Below are 19464 nucleotides of genomic sequence, written 5' to 3' on the forward strand. Positions count from 1 at the left end.
AACATTTTGTCATCCTTTGATGAAAGCCACTTCCTCTCCTGGGATTGATGGCTTCTGTACTTGCAATTCTAACATTCAAGCAGTTTCTCGTATTATTAGAGTTTGTTTAAACTCTGCTTTAATTATGGGTGACTGCTGCTACCGAGTTAAAGATCATCGGCATAGAAAATTACGTCTAAATAATCACGTCTCAAATTGTCAAGCAAATCAGCAATGAAGAGCCTAAAAAACTAAAATTAATTTTTGCCTTTTCTTCAGCGCGACTTTCCTGCTTTATTTTGTCTTATAGAGCATCCTTGTCTATGACTTGTGCAAGTTGCACCTAAGTGACGATTGGAACGTTGTTAGGAAGTTTCTGTGTAGTCTCTTCAAACTAATTTTAAAATCAATAGTTTCCGATCAATTAAGTCAAATTTCATTTCGAAAAAAAAAAAACGTGCTAAAGGTTTTCCATATTGAGTGAGGTTCATTTTGATTGTTTTTTTGTGATGAGAGTTTTTATGCATTGTCAAGAAGGCACGCCGAAAAATGTTATGTCTCGGCGGTAGTATTCCGCGATTTCTCTTCCAAAATTTTAAACGTTGATAAATTAATCATGTGAACTTTGTGTGCAGACAACAAAACAAAATAATTTCCTTATAGGAAACATGGTTCTGTTTCATGATCCTTCTCTTTCGAATGGTTGGATGTACAAAGTTTTCCAGATGTTGGGAAGTGAACCCCTTGAAACACAAAGATTGAATAACTCTAGAGTTTAGTTCTCAATTATAAAGAAATTTTTCTTGAAGAGGCAAAATTAAGAAAACTGAATTGAATATCAGATGCCGCTGATCAATTTAAAAATGATTTTTACAACATCAAAAATTTAGAGTAAAATTGTTTCCTTCAATTTCAGAGTTCGTAAAAAGTTTGAAGTAGCAACGGTTTTAAAAATTAGGCGCAGTGAAGTGTATGAGCATCTGATACATTGGCTTTTTTCACATAATCTGCAGACGCAAAAATTTCTTGCCGCTGTTGAAAGCATTTAAAAGCAGAGAAATTATTGCAGACAGTTTCCAAGATGCATGACAGTCACTCATCACTTGTTTGTGGGGTCTGTTTTTCTGCCCATGTTGGCCAGAGAACAAAACTTTTTTTCGCAAATTATTGCATTGAAACACTCCGCATGAGCATTTTCAAAACATCTTTCAATTTTGCGGTAATTTTTTTCTCTTAGATCATCGGTGGAGTGGTTGAGGCCATAGGCTGCCGCTAAAAAACATTTGAATTGAACAAATTGAACACATTTGCAGTATTAAGGTGGTTTTTCCTCAAGTTGAGATTTTGATTACGGTAGGCCGATATTGTCCGTTTTTGCTCACCCCGCCAGTATGTTATGTGTCCCTCAGTTACAAAGCAGATTTCTTAACAGGGCAAACTATAAAGTAAATATTTTGCACGTGCGTCTGTGGTTCAAATTGTATAAACGCAACGAGCTGGAAAGGCAGAAACGGAAACGATCCCCGTTTGCAAAGGAATGACCGTCTTTTTAAGATACTTGTTTTAAGAGAAGACTAAAAACATAGTAGAAAAAATTTTCCAGAGAGAAAAATTGATTTGGCAGAAGAAAAACAATAATGAATTGAACCCAAGATCCCAAGGACAAATTTACTGATGGTATTTCCAAAGGAAAAATATTCGCCAGAAACCTGAAATCATCCACGTGGTATATGAGATAAAACGTAATAAAAGCGGATCTTTATATGTTCAGCAGAAAAGCCGGCCTGTCACAACGAGGATATCAGAACATCAAAAAAAGACATGCAAGTGTCATTCAGTGAAAATGGAATTGAACATCAGATGCCGCGGATCAATTTAAAAGTAGGATCTGTTCTCTTTCACCCCCCACCCAACTTATTGAGCAAAAATCTTTTATGACATCCAGCCGCACCCGATATTTTCTTACATAGTAATCTGCTATAAAACAACATATAAATTTTTACTGGGGGTCAAAAAAAAAACGCTGGGGGAGCCGAAACATAATAGATTCTAAAAGTGATTTTTAGAAAGACAAAAAGTTAGAGTGCAACTGTTTTTTTTTCAGTTTCAGAGTTCGTAAAACTTTTGAAATGGCGATGGTTTTAAAAATTAGGCGCAACGAAGTGTATGAGCATCTAACACATTGGCCTTTTTCACATTATCTGTAGACGCAAAGACTTCTTCCCAGTTCTGAAAGGTTTTTAAAAGCACAGATAATTTTGCGGACAGTTTCCATGATACATTACAGTCACACATCACCAGAGAACAAAATTTTTTTCGCAAAGTATTGCCTTGAACAACTTGGCATGAGCATTTTCGAAAAATCTTTCAATTTTGCGGTAGTGTTTTTTTATTTCTCTTAGATCATCGGTGGAGTGGTTGAGGCCATTGGTTGCCGCTGAAAATCTTTTGAATCGGTCAAATTGAACACATTTGCAGTATTAAGGTTGTTTTTCCTCAAATTGAGTTTTTGAATACGGTTGCCAATATTGTCCGTTTGTGCTCACACCGACAGTACGTTATGCGGCCCTCAGTTACAGAACACATTTCACAACAGGGCAAATTTTTTATTAAAAAAATTGCACGTGCGTCTCTGGTGCAAATTAAATGCTCGCATCAAGCTCGAGAGGCAGAAACGGAAAAGATCTTGGTGTGCAACGGCGTGACAGGTTTTTACACTAATTGGTTTAAGAAGAGACTTAATGAATAATAGAAAAATTTTTCACACTGACAGAATTACAAATCGTATTTACAAAAAGAAAAATATTTGCCACAGACCTGAAATTTACGTGGTATATAAGATAAAACGTAATGCATGCCGATCCATTTTGGTTCAGCAGACAGGCCGGCATTTTACCACTAGTATATTAGAACATCGAAAGAAAGACATGTAAGTGGTATTCACAACGTAAAAAATAAGATAATGCTTCAACAATCTAAAAAACACTTTCGATATCCTCATGTTGATCAACATCTTATTGAATAGGGTGGCTCCGTGAATGACATTGAATGGAAAAAACTGAATGGCTGTCGCAGAGTAGTGAAGAAAATTGTGACAGTCGATGCTATATACGTCAGCAATTTGAAGCCGGGACTAGACACACGCGATAATTTTATGGGTAAGAACTCACGCTAAAATACTTAAAACATAGTTTTGACTCGGGAAAAGAAAAATGCATTAAAGAAATGTTTTGGGCATGACAAAGCGAAATTTGCAAGACCGCCTCAAGATGGATACGCAGGGTTAGGGCAAAGTCAGAAATGAAAATCGGAAATACTTTTAAGTTGACAATTTTTTTTACGTCATTTATTTTGTCAATTGTACGAAAACAGAGCCTAAGGAAGGGAGCGAAAATACTGTGAAAACTTTTTAGTGTTTAAGCGGTTTCGCTGGTATGAACTCAATAGAATTAACGAGAAGGTGCACATTTTGGCTGCAAGCTTGCTTCCTCACGCTGTTAATAGTCTCCCATAATCAAGCAAGTTCGCCTTCGACAGATTTTCCAAAAAATGATATAAAAACGCAAAAAAATGTCCTCTGAAAAAAAAAATATTAGCAAAAAGAAGGACTTCGTGGTTTGGCGCGATCTGATTAATAACTCAAGTCACAAGTCCAACAGCTACCAAATCTGCAGCGTGACGGAGTTGAAAACGAGTAAAGACCGCTTCAGCGCTACTGTTTACTGTCAACGGATGACAAAAAATTTTTTAAGGGCTGCTGAAGACTAAAGTACTGGTGCTAAGCGTAACGAAGCATATAATCATGAGAAGGAAAAAGAAAACGCATCCCTTGAAGTATTGCGAAAGGAATCAAGATTTTGTACTGGAGATTATTACCCTGAAGACAGTATTAAGCCACCAAAACAATTTAAGAGGGCTGTTCAGGAAAATAAAAAGCATTATTTTGGGCAAAAGGCAGAGGAAAGCTAGAGCGAAGGTAAATAGTGTGCAACAGACACAATCCGAGGAGGAGCATCTGTTTAATCGGATTTCATTGCCCCCTGTCCAGGGACTTTTTTGATGTATGTTTCTGCTGCTGCCTAAATTGTGGCTCACGTATACTTTGAAAAATCAAATTGTTAAAACCTCTATCTTGATTACTTGGAAACCCTAAAAAAGTCACTAGCTGTAATTATCGAGTTGAATTTCTAAAACACTGCATAATTAATGATATCCTTCCGGATTTTTTGAGATTTCTCGCTGCTAAAAACGAAATTTTTATTAGTGCACGGTTTTCAATTACAACTCCAGAAACAAGAGATAAACCGAACGAATAAAAGCAGTAAAGCGTTTGAAGAAAAACTCAAAAGAGATAGGAGCAATTTTAGAGAGAAGGTGAGACCAGAACTGATACCATCCATTGCCAGTAGCATTAGGCACGAAATATAAGAAACACTGCGCAGTGGTTCAAAAAAGACTTAATTGAAAACCTGAAAAATTGTCAGAGAGACTGGATAGATTGCCGCGAAATGGATCCCATAGTAATGCTGTGAAAATTGATGTTGGTGAACTTCAAAAATTTGTACTTGACGTCCTGTTGTTGGCACATAAATACCATATGAGAGACCTGTTTAATGAGGTGCACTTAACGAGGTGCACTACGCTGAAGAAAATTGTGACAGCCGATGCTATATACGTCAGCAATTTGAAGCCGGGACTAGACACACGCGATAAATATATGGGTAAGAACTCACGCTAAAATACTTAAAGCATAGTTTGACTCGAGAAAAAAAAAGCAAAATGGATTAAAGAAATATTTTGGGCATGACAAAGCGAAATTTGCAAGACCGCCTCAAAATGGATACGTAGGGTTAGGGAAAAGTCAGAAATGAAAATCAGAAATACTTTTAAGTTGAAAAATTTTTTTACGTCATTTATTTCGTCAATTGTTTGAAAACAGAGCCTAAGGAAGGGAGCGAAAATACTGTGAAAACTTTTTAGTGTTTAAGCGGTTTCGCTGGAATGAACTCTATAGAATTAACGAGAAGGTGCACATTTTGGCTGCAAGCTTGCTTCCTCACGCTGTTAATAGTCTCCCATAATCAAGCAAGTTCGCCTTCAACAGATTTTCCAAAAAATGATATAAAAACGCAAAAAAATGTCCTCTGAAAAAAATATTAGCAAAAAGAAGAACTTCGTGGTTTGGCGCGATCTGATTAATAACTCAAGTCACAAGTCCAACAGCTACCAAATCTGCAGCGTGACGGAGTTGAAAACGAGTAAAGACCGCTTCAGCGCTACTGTTTACTGTCAACGGATGACAAAAAATTTTTTAAGGGCTGCTGAAGACTAAAGTACTGGTGCTAAGCGTAACGAAGCATATAATCATGAGAAGGAAAAAGAAAACGCATCCCTTGAAGTATTGCGAAAGGAATCAAGATTTTGTACTGGAGATTATTACCCTGAAGACAGTATTAAGCCACCAAAACAATTTAAGAGGGCTGTTCAGGAAAATAAAAAGCATTATTTTGGGCAAAAGGCAGAGGAAAGCTAGAGCGAAGGTAAATAGTGTGCAACAGACACAATCCGAGGAGGAGCATCTGTTTAATTGGATTTCATTGCCCCCTGTCCAGGGACTTTTTTGATGTATGTTTCTGCTGCTGCCTAAATTGTGGCTCACGTATACTTTGAAAAATCAAATTGTTAAAACCTCTATCTTGATTACTTGGAAACCCTAAAGAGTCACTAGCTGTAATTATCGAGTTGAAGTTCTAAAACACTGCATAATTAATGATATCCTTTCGGATTTTTTGAGATTTCTCGCTACTAAAAACGAAATTTTTATTAGTGCACGGTTTTCAATTACAACTCCAGAAACAAGAAATAAACCGAACGAATAAAAGCAGTAAAGCGTTTGAAGATAATTTCAAAAGAGATAGGAGCAATTTTACAGAGAAGGTGAGACCAGAACTGATACCATCCATTGCCAGTAGCATTAGGCACGAAATTTAAGAAACACTGCGCAGTGGTTCAAAAAAGACTTAATTGAAAACCTGAAAAATTGTCAGAGAGACTGGATAGATTGCCGCGAAATGGATCCCATAGTAATGCTGTGAAAATTGATGTTGGTGAACTTCAAAAATTTGTACTTGACGTCCTGTTGTTGGCACATAAATACCATATGAGAGACCTGTTTAATGAGGTGCAATTAACGAGGTGCACTACGCTGACGTTGACAAACTTGTTGAGTTATGCGAGAATAACATGAGGGACAGAAGCTTTGTGAAGTTGAGGCCTCCGCAAAAATAGTATGCAAGAAGTTTAGTTTACGCAAAATAGCATTGGATAGAGGAGTGGAAAATGTGCGAAATTGCCTAAAACCAGATTTGCTTGCGGTACTGTTTGGCAGAGACTGCGCTTTCTGCGCGAGGAAGAAGTCAGCCTACAGAAAATTTTGAAGATTCGCTAAACTGAGATAGAATGTGAGTCATGCAAAGACTGGGTTCAAGCAGAATTTCAAAACATAACAAACGATGAGTACGCCGACTTGCAGAACGTTTTATTGGTTTAGTACGTAGTGCAGCATTCAACGGACAGTGGAAGGTTGAGGGGGAGATTTTTTCAACAATTATGTGGATGACATTATCTCTAGAATTTATGGTGACCCGGACGTGTGCTTAAAATTTGCAATCTCATGAAAAAAACATGCAACTCGCCTTGAAAAAATTAAGCATGGAATGGGATTCGACTTTTATTTATATCAACGTACATGTGAGCAACGAACACAAAACTAGTGTATTCAAAAACGATTTGAAACAGGAATAATTTTGAAATTTCGCAGCTATACACCGCTTCGGCATATGAAAAAAGTAATTCAAGGGATATATCACTGAAATTTAGCGCAACATCAAATTGAATAGCCTTCGATCAGCGCTTGAAATGAATAAGACATTCTGGACCAAAAATCAGCATCCAGATAAAGGGTTCTCAAAAATCAGTATCCAGATAAAGGGTTCTAGAATCAAAAACGCCAGACTAGATCTCAAGACAAACAAACAATTTTTCTACGATCAAGATGCAAGCTGACACCAAATTTTGCAAGCAGATTGAAGAATTTATTTGACTTGCAAGAAGTTAGTCATAACACAAAAATAATGATGATATCAACACCCTGAAATCATCTTTCGATATTCACAGGTGGGTCGAAATCTTGTTGAATGATGTGACTCCACGCATGACATTGAATGGAAAATTTGGATACCTGTCGCACAAGAGATATACTCAATTGAGGCTATATATATCAGCAAAATCATTTCGTGATTAAACATACGCGATAAACATGTGGGTGAGAACTCGCGGTAAAATCATAGTTCAAATCATAATTTTGAATTGGGAAACAAATAGAGCAAAAAATATTTTGTGCATGACAAAGTAAAATTTGCAAAGCCCCCACAAACAGAATCATTAGGGCTAGGACAATTTCTGAATTACCCTAGAAATACAAAACAAGGCCGAAATAGAAAAATCCGGAACCGGAACATTTTAAAGGAATTGATAACAGATGTAAACGTCATATTGTAAAAAAGATTAAATATTGTATAAGAAAATCTTTTTGATATAATATGAAAAACAGTTCCTAGAACTACTTAGGGAGTGGTCTCCGGCAAATTTAAAAACAAATTCATTTTATGTTTTAACAACTAGTGAAACAGTTTTAACCTGACGATGATAATGAAGTTCAAGAATATTTGTTTTGTATATCAAAATTAATTTTAATTTGACAATTTCGTTTCTTCTATGGTATATACAATGTCAATTATTTGCAAAGTATAGTCAATAAATACAGTTTTTGTTAGTTCGTAAAATATTTGAAATCTTGACAGTTTTAAAAATGAGGCCAATGCAAAACTTTGTAATAAAAATGGTCATTTAATTTAAAAAAATGGTCATTTGATAAAATAGTTTCTTCACAATTCTGCTGCCGTTCAAATTTTCCTTCCCTTTGTTACAGCATTCCATGTAACATAATTGTGAAGACAGTTTACATTAAATATTGCGGTCACTCTTTTTTTTACAGGGACTATCTTTCAGCCCATTGTTGTTCGAGAACATTATTTTTTTTTTGCAAAAGTTTGCATTGAATTACTCCACTCAAGTTTTTTTCAAAAGTTCTTCCATTTTTGTGGTATTGTTTTATTACATCTATTTCACATAGATCACCGGTGTAGAGGTTGAGCCTGTAATGATAATTAAGTATCTTTTTTCATCAATATCACATGTACCAGATGAAGATTTAGATTTAGATGTTTTTGTTTGAGATGTTGAGTAAAAGCTTGCAATGAGCGGTGTTTCATCTGAGCAACATGAGAATTTTATTCATTTTCTGTTATGAAGTTTCAACCTGATCTTCAAGCTGAGTTACCTCAACAGCTAAGCTCTTAGTGGAAGCAGTATTTTGTTGATGGTCTAACAATCAATGGAATTACGAATATTTCATAAATTGACAATTCTCAGATCATACACAGGGGCGGGGTTCTCTACAGTTCTGTCGGGAGCAACTACTTTTTACGACGCAATCGGTATTTTGGATGTTCAATTCAAGAAGTCTTCGAGAATTATATACGCCGGACATCAGTTCCTTTCGTGCAAGTAGCAAAAAGAAGAGTGCATAAGAGCGTTTTTGCAGCGAATGGGATTCTTGTTGAGTGATGCGACGAAGTACGTGTCTGAAATGCGGCAAACAAGTGCTTTGGGCAGCAGCATGTAAGTCAACTGTTGCCACTGTCGCTTCGGATGACGATGAACAAGTATTTTCTGTACTATGCAGTATGAAGACAACCAACGAAGTGACAAGGTCTCCCTAAGGAATCCAGGAAAAAGTTTTTTGGCAGACTGCTCCTGTTAGAGAGTTCATTGATCCCCGCTTCAATCATTCGTTTATAACAGCTGATGTGTGTGTGAGCAGTTGCAATTACAATCCAGCCAATGAAATCAAAATCTCGTGTTGCGAACGGAGAAAAATTTCTAGTTATTGGAGTTTGCAATGCTTCAGTAAAAATAAAAAATTTCTTATACTGTTTTTGTTCTATAAATAGCCACTTTAATTTGTAGCGCAATCATTCGCCTACGCAGTACCTGGGTTTCAGAGATTTATAGACTGTTTCGCTGACCAAAAACAGCTAGAAAGGACGTACTCTTACCTTGACTATAAAATGAATGGGAGAAGATCCAAAGAGGAGCATGACAGGAATTTTAAATTCTATCTTCGCGCTACCAAAAAAGTAGGAACCACCTTAACTATGAAAAATTCTCAATTCTGTCTACAGGAAATTTTTATGCTAGGTCATGTCGTCTCAGCAAGATCTAAGCGGCTGGACCCAAAGAGACTGAGGGCTCTCAAGGTGTATCCTGTTCAAGGCAATTCAAAAACATTGCAATTTTTAAATGGATTGTTTGCGTATAGTGCAAAATGGGCCCACAATCTTTAATCAGAATGCATTAGCTCTTGGAAGCTGAAGAGCAAGGAGTTTTTACTTTGAGCTCCACTGTCATTTCTTGTATCAACGACATCAAGAAGCAGATCGCTGATGCTTCTCTAACCTTGAACCGCGCAGTTGGTGGTCATTTGCTGCTGGCAACTGACGCCTCTGGGTAGGGACGCCATTGGTTTACCATTATCCCAAAATTGTAGACCACAAGCGTTTTATTTCTCGATTCTTATAGCAGTGTGAGTGGAATTAATTCTGCTGCGGAAAAGAAAGTCTTAGCCATTTTTGAGTTTTTTTAGAAAATTTTCAATTTCACTGAGGACATTTCCGGTTATTATGAAGACCAACTTAAAGAGCATCGCAGTTATTTTTTCGCGGCAAAAATCAAAAATAAAGAACGTGAAGCTCCTCCAAACTTGCTGAAAATCATTATAGTATTGAATACAGACATGGAAGCGAAAATAATTGGAACTAACGTTCTCTCGAGGATCGATCACTTAAAGACGGAGAGTAAATCTTCGTTATTTTCTCTGCATGATAAATTAGCACATACTGGAGTGACTAGATTTTGGCACTACATCTATTCAAAGAAGTTACCCCACACTCTAGAGGATGTTAAGCAAGTTATCGCCACATGCAACACTTGTCAGCAATTAAAACCCAGTTTATAGAAGCCGAGCTGGCCTGGTAATTTGATTAAGTCCCTAAAAAAATTTGGCAGGGTATCCATTGATCTAGTTGTTCCCGTCCTTCAAGTCAGGTTACCTCTGTTTGCTTACCGTTGTAGGCAAATTCGGTCGAATTCACTTTGCGTTCCCTACTAAAGATATTACAGCAAAGACTTTTATTAGGAGTCTCTCGCATTTATTTGATCTTTTTTACAATCCAGCGTTGATCCAGTCTGATCGTTGAGGACAACCAGAGTAGCAGGAATTCAAAATTTTCTGCTCAGAAAAAGGAATTGCAAAATCCCGTACAACGCCGTACCACCCTCAAGTTAACGGGTAAAACAAACATTAAAATGCAATTATCTGGAAAGCTATTTTGGATTCCAGCAAACTTCCAGAAAACCACTGGGAAGCTGTTCTTGGTGAATCACTTTCTTCAATTAGAGGTAGACTTTGTAGCAGCTCAAGTTAAACCCCTCACTGGCGATTTTTGCAATTCCAGGGAAAATTATGGAAATTTTAATTTCCCAGCCTGGCTGTTTAAAGGCAATAAAGCGTACCTGAGCAAATTTATACGAAGCAAATCTGATCCTTTTGTGGAAGCTGTAAAACTAACAGACGGTATTAGCGAGAATGTGGTCCAAGTCCTTTGTCCCAGTGGATGGGAAAGCACTGTCTCTGCCCGAGACCTAACTTCGTCTTCAGAATGTTATTCAGACACTGCACTGACAGAGCAGCAAGCAGTTGTTTCGCAAGACACAAAGAACAAAAAAAAATCATAGAACTAAACAATTACACTACAGTTGATGGAGAATGTCGATGCTTCTACTGGTGAAGCGCTCGTAGTGCCTGATTAAGCGCCCAAAATACTCCAGAAACCGCCCGAAAGTGTTTATAATCCGATGGCACAGCATGAAGTGGAAAAGAGACAACCCGGATGCCTGAGAAACAGACCGATTTATTTCGAAGATTACTTTGAATTTTAAAATCCAAGGGGTGAGTTTAAGGGTAATTGAGTACCTTCTTTTGTATTGTTTCCATATAATTCCATATAATGATTTTTGTTTATGTGTACGTGTTTCGGATGTTGAAAAAAAATCTTGCAAAAAGTGGTGTTCCATCAGCGCAAAATTTTGCATAGAATCAATCAGCTTGCATATTTCCAAACAGTCCTTTAATTTTACGGTAGTGTTCTATTATATCTCTTAAATTATCGGTGTTGAGGATCAGGCCACAGGGTGCCGCTGAAATACATTTGAATTGAACATATTTGTAGAATTAAAGTTGGTTTGTCAAAAATTGAGTTTTTGGTTAGTTGGCGGATTTTTTCCTTTTCTTTCAACAGCCGGGCAAAATAATACGTAATAATGTTGCACATACGTCTTGGGGAGAATTATATGCACGCACCAAGCTGGAGAGGCGCAAACTGGAAAAATCCAGGTTTGCAAAGGCTTGACGGGCTTTTTTAAATAATTGGTTTAAGAAGACTAAATGAATAACAGAAAAACATTTTCCCGATATAAAAAGTGGTTTAGAGAAAAGGAATAATTATGAATTGAACCCAAGATCCCACTGAAAAATTTACAAATGGTATTCAAAATGTCAGTTATTCACAGAGTGCAGTGGTTCCATTCAATTTGTGACGTTGTCGTCAGTCAATTTGGTTGACTGCAAATTGGTTTAAGAAGAAGATTGGGTTCGTTCCCATTAAAGTCCCCCCAAGAAATTATAGCCCCCCATTATGGTATAATTACCATGTTTTTTTGGGGGGGGTTATAGGTTATCTGACCACTAAGCGGTGGGCTATACTGGGAAAGACCCGAAGATTGAATTAACCATCAGATCACACTGAAAGATGATCGGAATTTTATACAGTTTTCAAAAAAAAAAACATTCACTTTATTTGTTCAAGAGTTTATAGATTTCTTAAAGGTGTCAAATTTAAAATGTGACTATAATAAAGAATATGGTCGGTTGATAAATGTTTTCGCAAAATCTGCACACACATAGGTTTTCCTCCCATTGGTAACAACCTTGCATTCAACAAAAAATATTGTCTGATCCATCGGCGTAGAACTTGGCAATTGTTCTCCTGTATTTTGGCGGGCAGTCTTTTATTCATTGTATATCTTGAAACATCAACTTATTTAAAAGCGTTGTGGTTGATGTGTACTTGCTTACTTCGCACCAACTTTTTTCCAAAGACTGCATCTATTTTTTGATATTGTTGTTTATTTTGATTTCAAAAAGTTCATCGACGTACGTCTCTAGTCCGTAAGTTGAGGCTGGAAGAACAATTGAAATGAAGAGTTGTTGAGCTGAGTTGAATTTGTTCAACATCGAATTTACGCATTTGCTTTTCTGCTTTCAGCAAATTGGTTTTTTCAGAGTGTATTCTTTTTTAATTTGCATGTTAGTTCACATATCTCAAATTTTCGAAATCATAATTTAGTTGATCTTTTATAACGGTTAACGGAACCTCTTGCAGTATATCGGCATGTCTAGACTTGGAAATTTTTGATCGTAAGGCCAAATATGCTCCGAGTGTTGTTTAGCTCTAAAATCACAATGGAAAAATAAGTTGTTCTTTATCACTTATACTAAGGTTTTCTTAATTTCACTTTTCCCATGAGTTCTCTATTATATTCAAAAAACTTCACAGGTAAGCCAGAGAAACCAATTTGAATAATATCGATCTTCGTACAAAGTTTAGGTAGAACTTTTTCAGATGCTCTGATGCTGAAATGTGAGGCTGCGGATGTCCATAGAAAGAATGGTTATGACTCAGGAATAGCTTCGCTAAACGCAAATAGCCCATTTTCGAGCAGTGCTCTATCGCCATCTGGTAGTACGCACAGTCCAAGCCATTTGATGAATCTGGGAAATGGATTCATCGGATCGCCAGCCAGGCACATTCAACGACCCCTAGATCCCCCACCTTTGATTGGTCCTGCTATAAACAGCATGCCCAGTCCTGTCTCAGGTCTATTAAACAATGGCACAATTTTGAAGACCTCACTTTTAACTACGCAACATAACGAAGCTAGTGTCCTGGATTTGCCCCAATCATGTGCTGCATCTAAAGACTGCGAGACCATATCTTCCGATGATCTGTGGCAAGAATTCTGTCGAATCAATCAGCTTGATGGTAGAAAACCACAGAGAAGAAGGCGTCAGGCCTGTCAGAAAATTGAATCTGGTGGAAAGTGCAAAATTTGTAGCGACACTGCTACTGGGTTTCACTACGACGTTCTATCTTGCGAGGGATGCAAAGGTTAGAGCGCACCATTTTTGATGCAATATTCCTCAAATGTAAGCTCTTTGAATGTTATCAAAGCAATTAATTTGACGAGCATAAAATTGTGTCGTCAGCTATGTCGTGTATTAAGCTAATTCTATAATAAGAGACCTTTTTTTAAGTTAAAAGTTTCATTTGAGAAAAACATTGTATTTTCAATATTTAAGCAACAACTAAACCAACATAGGCTAGCACGCTCCTGATTTTTTTGTCGCTTCCATCAAATTTCTCTTTAGGCTTTAAGATTATAGTTCGACAACAGTACAGTAATACGCTTCAATAAAATACGCTATGCAAACTTTTTCTCAGACTGCAGTTATAATATATATTTACTGATATGCAGTTTATGTGCGCCTTCGAAAGCTGGGGTGTTAAGGATGGTCCGGGGTGTTAAGGATGGTCCAAAAATTAAGCGTTTTCTTGTGATTTTTGTGGTATTTTTCGGGTCTTTCCCATTATAGCCCCCCAGCTTAGTCGTCAGATAACCTATAGCCCCCCAATCATGGTAATTATACCATAATGGGGGTATAGTGGGAAAGACCCCTTTTTTGCTAGTGTTGTTCATCTGCTGTAGAGAAATCATTTATTGTCAGCAATGTTTTCTCACTGAATTGAACGAAGAGAGATCTAAATTCGGGAAAGCAACGTTTATGCGATATTCCCCGTAAGTCCATATTGTGGCCTCAAATAGGTTGTGTACACCAGTTGCCAATTTTGTGGAAAGTAGTTGCAACGCAAGCTGACAAGAGCTCTGTTGCGACCTTGTTCCACTTTATTGGACCTATTCTGAAGTTGTGAATACCGTTGATTATTTGCTCTGGAAAATCGGAACAAAATTCTTCACATTTTTCTGATAAATATAAATCTGATTGTTTTGTAGGAACAAAAAACATTGTCTTTTAATGTTCATTGTTTTTTAAAATTTATTTAAAAAATGATTGTAATAAGTTTGCACGGATGCGCTGAACACTATCATGCAATCAGCACTTGTTTGGTGGTCGTTGTTTTTTGATAGTTTTCTGTCAGTGGTTTTCAAGTGTTCAGTTGCATACACTTGTTTGATACAAAACTGAAAGATTTTTAATTGAGCCCAGTTCACTTAGTCTTAACAGAACGGCGATTTCAATTCAGCATATATAAAAATTATCTGGTTTCCCATCATTATTTTTCCTGGCCCTGTTTCTAATTTGCACATCATGCCCTTGCTGTTGACTGTTGTCAGCATTTATGTTTATACATAGGAATTAACTTGCCCGAGTTGAGCTTCTGCAGTTTCTGAGAGCGTTTTGTTAATTAGAAATAAGTTGAGTCAATGTTGAAGTCTGTTTAGTCACTGAGTAGGATTCACCGAACCTTTCGAGGAAACGTAATTTCACCTTGTGAAAGGCCATTCCCCCCACCCCCACTCACTCCCTCCTGCCCCGCTTTTTTTCCACCCCTACGTAGTAAAGTGGGCTCCCTCAAGCTAGCGTCTACCGAAGCAAACGCCTCGCCAATTTTTGTTTGTTTGTTGTTCCTCTTTCGCAATGTTTCCGATGGTTCTTTAAGGTACCCTCGGTTTTAAAAATGCTCCCGCTTGATTGGAAATGGAACGTTGATGGTTTTCGGTAGCTTTCGTGCATTTGCATGATATGGATGCCCAGGCCTCCAGCGCTCAAGCATTCTTTCTGGCAGTGTCTGCACATGAGGGACCTATGTCGTTTCGAATCATTTCTGGTCGTCTCGATCGTTTGTTCACGGTTACCCTTACTCTTTTCCCAATTTTCTAGATGCAACATCTGTTTCCTGATGAGCTTTCGCCATTCCAATCGATTCTCTGTAAGAAGATCAAGGTCTGTTGGGTCGACTCCTGCCTCAGTCTCCAGTTGTTTCTCTGCTAGCCGTCTGCAGTGACGCTCCTGCATCACGGGTCCGAGAGGGCCCTCGCCTATTGATTTTTTGAAAAGGATCGTTAGTCGGCTGGTCTCTCGGTCCTTTGTTGTTTTCCAGGAGGTTGTGCGGCAGTTCCTTGCGGCGAATGCCAATTAGATACACAAGATTTTTAGTAGCTGCCGTCCTCTTAGTCGGCTCTTAATTTTTCGATAGTTTTTCAATGACGAATAAGTCAGTGTCGAAAAACGAAATCAAAAATAGAAACGGGAAAACTCATAAAGGCCTGTCATAGATGCCAGGTATTTGAACTTCATTCTAATTAGTCTTTATGTACCAGGTCTAATGTTAAAACGGAAGAACGCCTAACTTAAGTCACTTTATGTATATCAATCCCATTTACTGTTCTTGTTTCGATCCCAATCTGGGTCATGGAAATCAACGGCGTCTTTTTATCGACATTTCTCGGGTATGTTTTGCCGATCTCAAACGAAATTTGTGCGAACGAAGTAATTTTTGTGCTCGTGCCTGCTTTTCAAATGAATTTTTTGCTAGTGTTTTGACTTCTCTATTAACTTTTGTGCCATTAACTTTGCGTTTAACGTGTTATAAATTGCCATTCCAACAAAATTTTAAATAACTGAATTGTTATTTAAAATTGCTACTAAAGGTCAAAAGACCTTTACTGCTACTAAAGGTCAAAAGACAGTGGGCCGACCTCTAAGCGGATCATTTGAGCCCGTCCTCCCTCGCCACTCTAGCAGGCTGCAATAAAATTAAGCCCTCAGCTGCCGCTCGAGATCTATTCGTGTAACATTAGTCGAATATGTTTGTCTTGTAATCTATTAAATATTTCCAATTCGAGTAGAATCCAATACCGGAATGTGAATTGATGCGAAAAATCGCACCTTTATCGGGTGGGTAACTTTGCAGCTCAGATTTTTATTGTGGCTAGCTTCTTTTTAAGGCGTTTGTAAAGCTCAGGTTTGTGGAGCTCAACGCTACAGTGACTAGACTCCATTGGAGTCACAGGTACATAGTTTTTTTAGTTTTCCGAACGAGTAAGGCTTGCGGAAACTGTCGTCAAGCAACCCCTATGAGTCTTTTCTGAGTATTTTGTCCAAGGTTTGTTTATATTTGTTTAATTGCTCACGAGCGAAGTTTAAAGCAATTATTTTAAACATGCTGGTCTCTTGCAAAATTTTTGCTTAACAGTTTTGAGTTTCCGAGTGACTTTTAAGCCCCTGACTTTTTGTTTTGCATTATCTAAATTTGTCTCTCATTCGCAAGTGTCAGCAGCTGAACTGAGGGGTGGCAGCTCCCTCCTAAAAGTCAAATGAAAAGTGCGACAAAATTAGTGTAATTTTTTTCATTTTATTTATTAGTGGTTATAGAGGTATGTAATAATCTCCCCTATAAATTCACTTGAAGCCCCCTTAAAGAATTTTGTTGCCCCCCCCCCCACCGACTGAAGCAGGCTGCAATAGATTTGAGCTCGCAGTATTCGTGCAAAACAAATTTCTCCGACGTTAGTTGGTTGTTTTTCGAACTTGCAAATTGTGCGCAATGTTGATCCTTCATTTTACCGACTGATAGCGTAGCTGTGAGAAGACCATAGCTATGTTGGGGTTGTCTTGTTTTAAAATTTTTTGAAGTTTATATCTCGTTTTGTTCTTTTCGCACCACGAACCTAAAAAATGCGCATTTTGGTGCGTAGCCTTATTTTAGGTTATACTGATAAGACGTAATTTTTAGCCAAATCGCAGGCTAAATTTTTCTAATCAGTGACTTACCTTACACTCCCATTGATTTTTATCACTGGGTTATTTGAGGTTACTCTAGTCTCTTTAAATTCTAATAAAACTCATATGTTAAAAGTTTTTTCCTGATAAGGCGTCGCAAGTGGAATGAAATGATGTTTTTTTAGTGATTGATCGACAACTCCAACTCTACTGTTTAACATGTCGATTTATGATATTTTTTAATTGCTCTTGAACAAAGTTCATAGCAATTATTGTAAACGTCTTGGTCTTTTTATGCAAATTTTTCACTTGACCATTTTGCGCTTTTCTTCTAGAACATTTTTTGACTTCTCAAGTGACTTTTTCACGCTTTCGTTCTTCATTTTTGAGTGAACTCTATTGCTTTCACTCCGAATTAAAGCTTGGTGCTGATATTAAATCGGTTGCAGCATAACAAAAAGTAGATAGTCTATTGGGCACTGCATCTGGTTAAGGATCGAGAGGTCAGTTGTTCGAACCCGGCGAGGTCACGTGTTTTTCCACCCACCTGTTGTTCAAGAGCAATTCATCCGACATTAGTCGGTTTGTGTTTTTATGTGCCTCGAAATAATGAGCTTTGCGCATCAATTTTTCTCGAGTGATGCTGAATGCTTCTTTGTAAGGAGACTAACAATTAATCGATTTACGATTAAAAATCTGGAGTTAATGGTTATCCTGACTTCGTGTTTTTTAGTTACTTGTCTTCATCGCTTTCTTTTTCAAATAGATCGTTCAGGTTTACTAGAGTTTTTTGTATACTTCTGCCGCTCATCAACTGAGTATCATGTTTAATTTCTGTCCAACTTTTTTGGCTTGTTTTGCCTTAGTCAAAGATTGACTCTGCTTTAAAATCTGAACAAGAACGCAAGATCAGCCCAGTGTTTTAAATTAAATTGAACAATCCAAAGATTACGAGGCTGTATTTTTGTGGGGGTGGGAGAAAGGGGTTCTTTCCGAATGTAATTATCAACAAAGATGTTTTGGTATTAAATAGTTATTTGTGTGGTCGAGAAATTCATCATTGTTTTCACCCCAACTGTGATTGGAGTTAAGAGGACTAAAATTCTTTTCAAAATAAAAAAAATGTTTAGAACAGCAGATTCAAAATGATTATATACTTGCAGTAGCTGATATATTTTTTGAGTGGCTTCATCCTTTGACTAACGGCAATTGTGCGCGTGACGTCAGTTTCCACTCAGACGATGTTTGGTCTGACCCATTTGACTTTTCATCTTTGAAAACGGGATAAACAGGTAGCGCCCAGCGGGCATTAATTTTCATCAGAGGTGCTTAGTGCGATGATGCTACCGGGAGTGCCGTAATTTAAGGTTATAAAGTTGAGGCCGGTTAAAGTTTACAAAGGTCTTTTGAAAGACAAAAGTACTTTTTATGAGCTATATGTTTTGATAATCCAAACAAAAACACGCAAATTTATACAAATTTTCACATTTTCAAGTTTTTTGAAAGTTTTTGTCATTTTTGTAGGTTTCTGATAATAGGTTACTGCATAGTTCATAGTTGTAATGGAATGTTTTCAAGATTTTAACATCGAATTTTAGCATTTTTTTTTTACAAAACTTGCAATTTTTATCAAATTTTCTGACATTTTCATTCTTCAAATTTTTTCAGCCTCAGGGGTCAGAAAACCTCCCTAAGGGTTTGATATTAAGCTACTTTCAATTTTTTCAAGTTTTTGAGTGTTTTTGAATTTTTTTTACTTTTACGGCACCAGGGTCCCAGGGATCTTTTCCGAGTTATGATAATAAGCTGCTCCATATTTTCTAGAAGTAGTGGAATAGTTATCAATGTTTTCATGATTCGAGTTTAAGCAATTTTTTTTTAAATTTAAATTTCTGTTCAAATTTTTGAAAAAGTATTTTTCCAATTTGATGGATCTTTATGAGCCAGTGAAACTATTTAAGGCTGGAAATAGAGACACTGGATAGTCTCATGAGACAGCGAAATGGTTCTGATGATATTAATATCACAAATTTTTTGAGATTTTATTAAATTTTGTAATTGTTTTTAAAATTTCTGACTTATCTTTTTCTGAGTTTAACGATCATTACTGGCCAACGAAACTTTTTTAAGTCTTGCAGATGGGTTACGTGACAGAACTCCTGAATTAGTAAATGGTTTTGATTTTTTTCACAGCGAAATGTGGAAACTTATTGATTTTTTACTTTCAGTTTTTTTCTATATGATTTACTTCATCATGGAAAATATTCCTAGCTCTCTCTCCCTCCCTGTTGGTTGGGTTTTCGTTCCTTGTATTTTTCGCACACGTTATATCTCTCGCAAACTATCTTTCTCTCCTCAACTCTTTTGTTGATGCCGCACTTCAGCTGCTGTTATGTGGCGTGGCGTGATGTCATCATTTATTACCCTCACCTCACGCCCCT

General features: G+C 37.2%; 2 protein-coding genes across 3 annotated transcripts in view; both read left to right on the forward strand.

Moving 5' to 3' along the window:
- LOC142351433 (cytochrome c1, heme protein, mitochondrial-like) overlaps positions 1-19464 on the forward strand; it is a 344310-nt gene that overhangs the window by 161193 nt on the left and 163653 nt on the right. The window lies entirely within an intron of this gene.
- The window catches only part of LOC142352250 (uncharacterized), a 70776-nt gene continuing 63929 nt past the window's right edge, over positions 12618-19464 (forward strand). For both annotated transcript variants that reach the window (XM_075404725.1, XM_075404726.1), the window contains exons 1-2: positions 12618-12776; positions 12843-13388. In XM_075404725.1, the coding sequence (XP_075260840.1) occupies positions 12743-12776; positions 12843-13388 (580 nt within the window). In that variant the 5' untranslated portion in view covers positions 12618-12742. The remainder of the gene's footprint in view (positions 12777-12842; positions 13389-19464) is intronic.

This window comes from Convolutriloba macropyga, chromosome 13, assembly GCF_964194025.1.
Source record: "Convolutriloba macropyga chromosome 13, txConMacr16.3, whole genome shotgun sequence".
In the NCBI taxonomy this organism is placed as follows: domain Eukaryota; kingdom Metazoa; phylum Xenacoelomorpha; order Acoela; family Convolutidae; genus Convolutriloba; species Convolutriloba macropyga.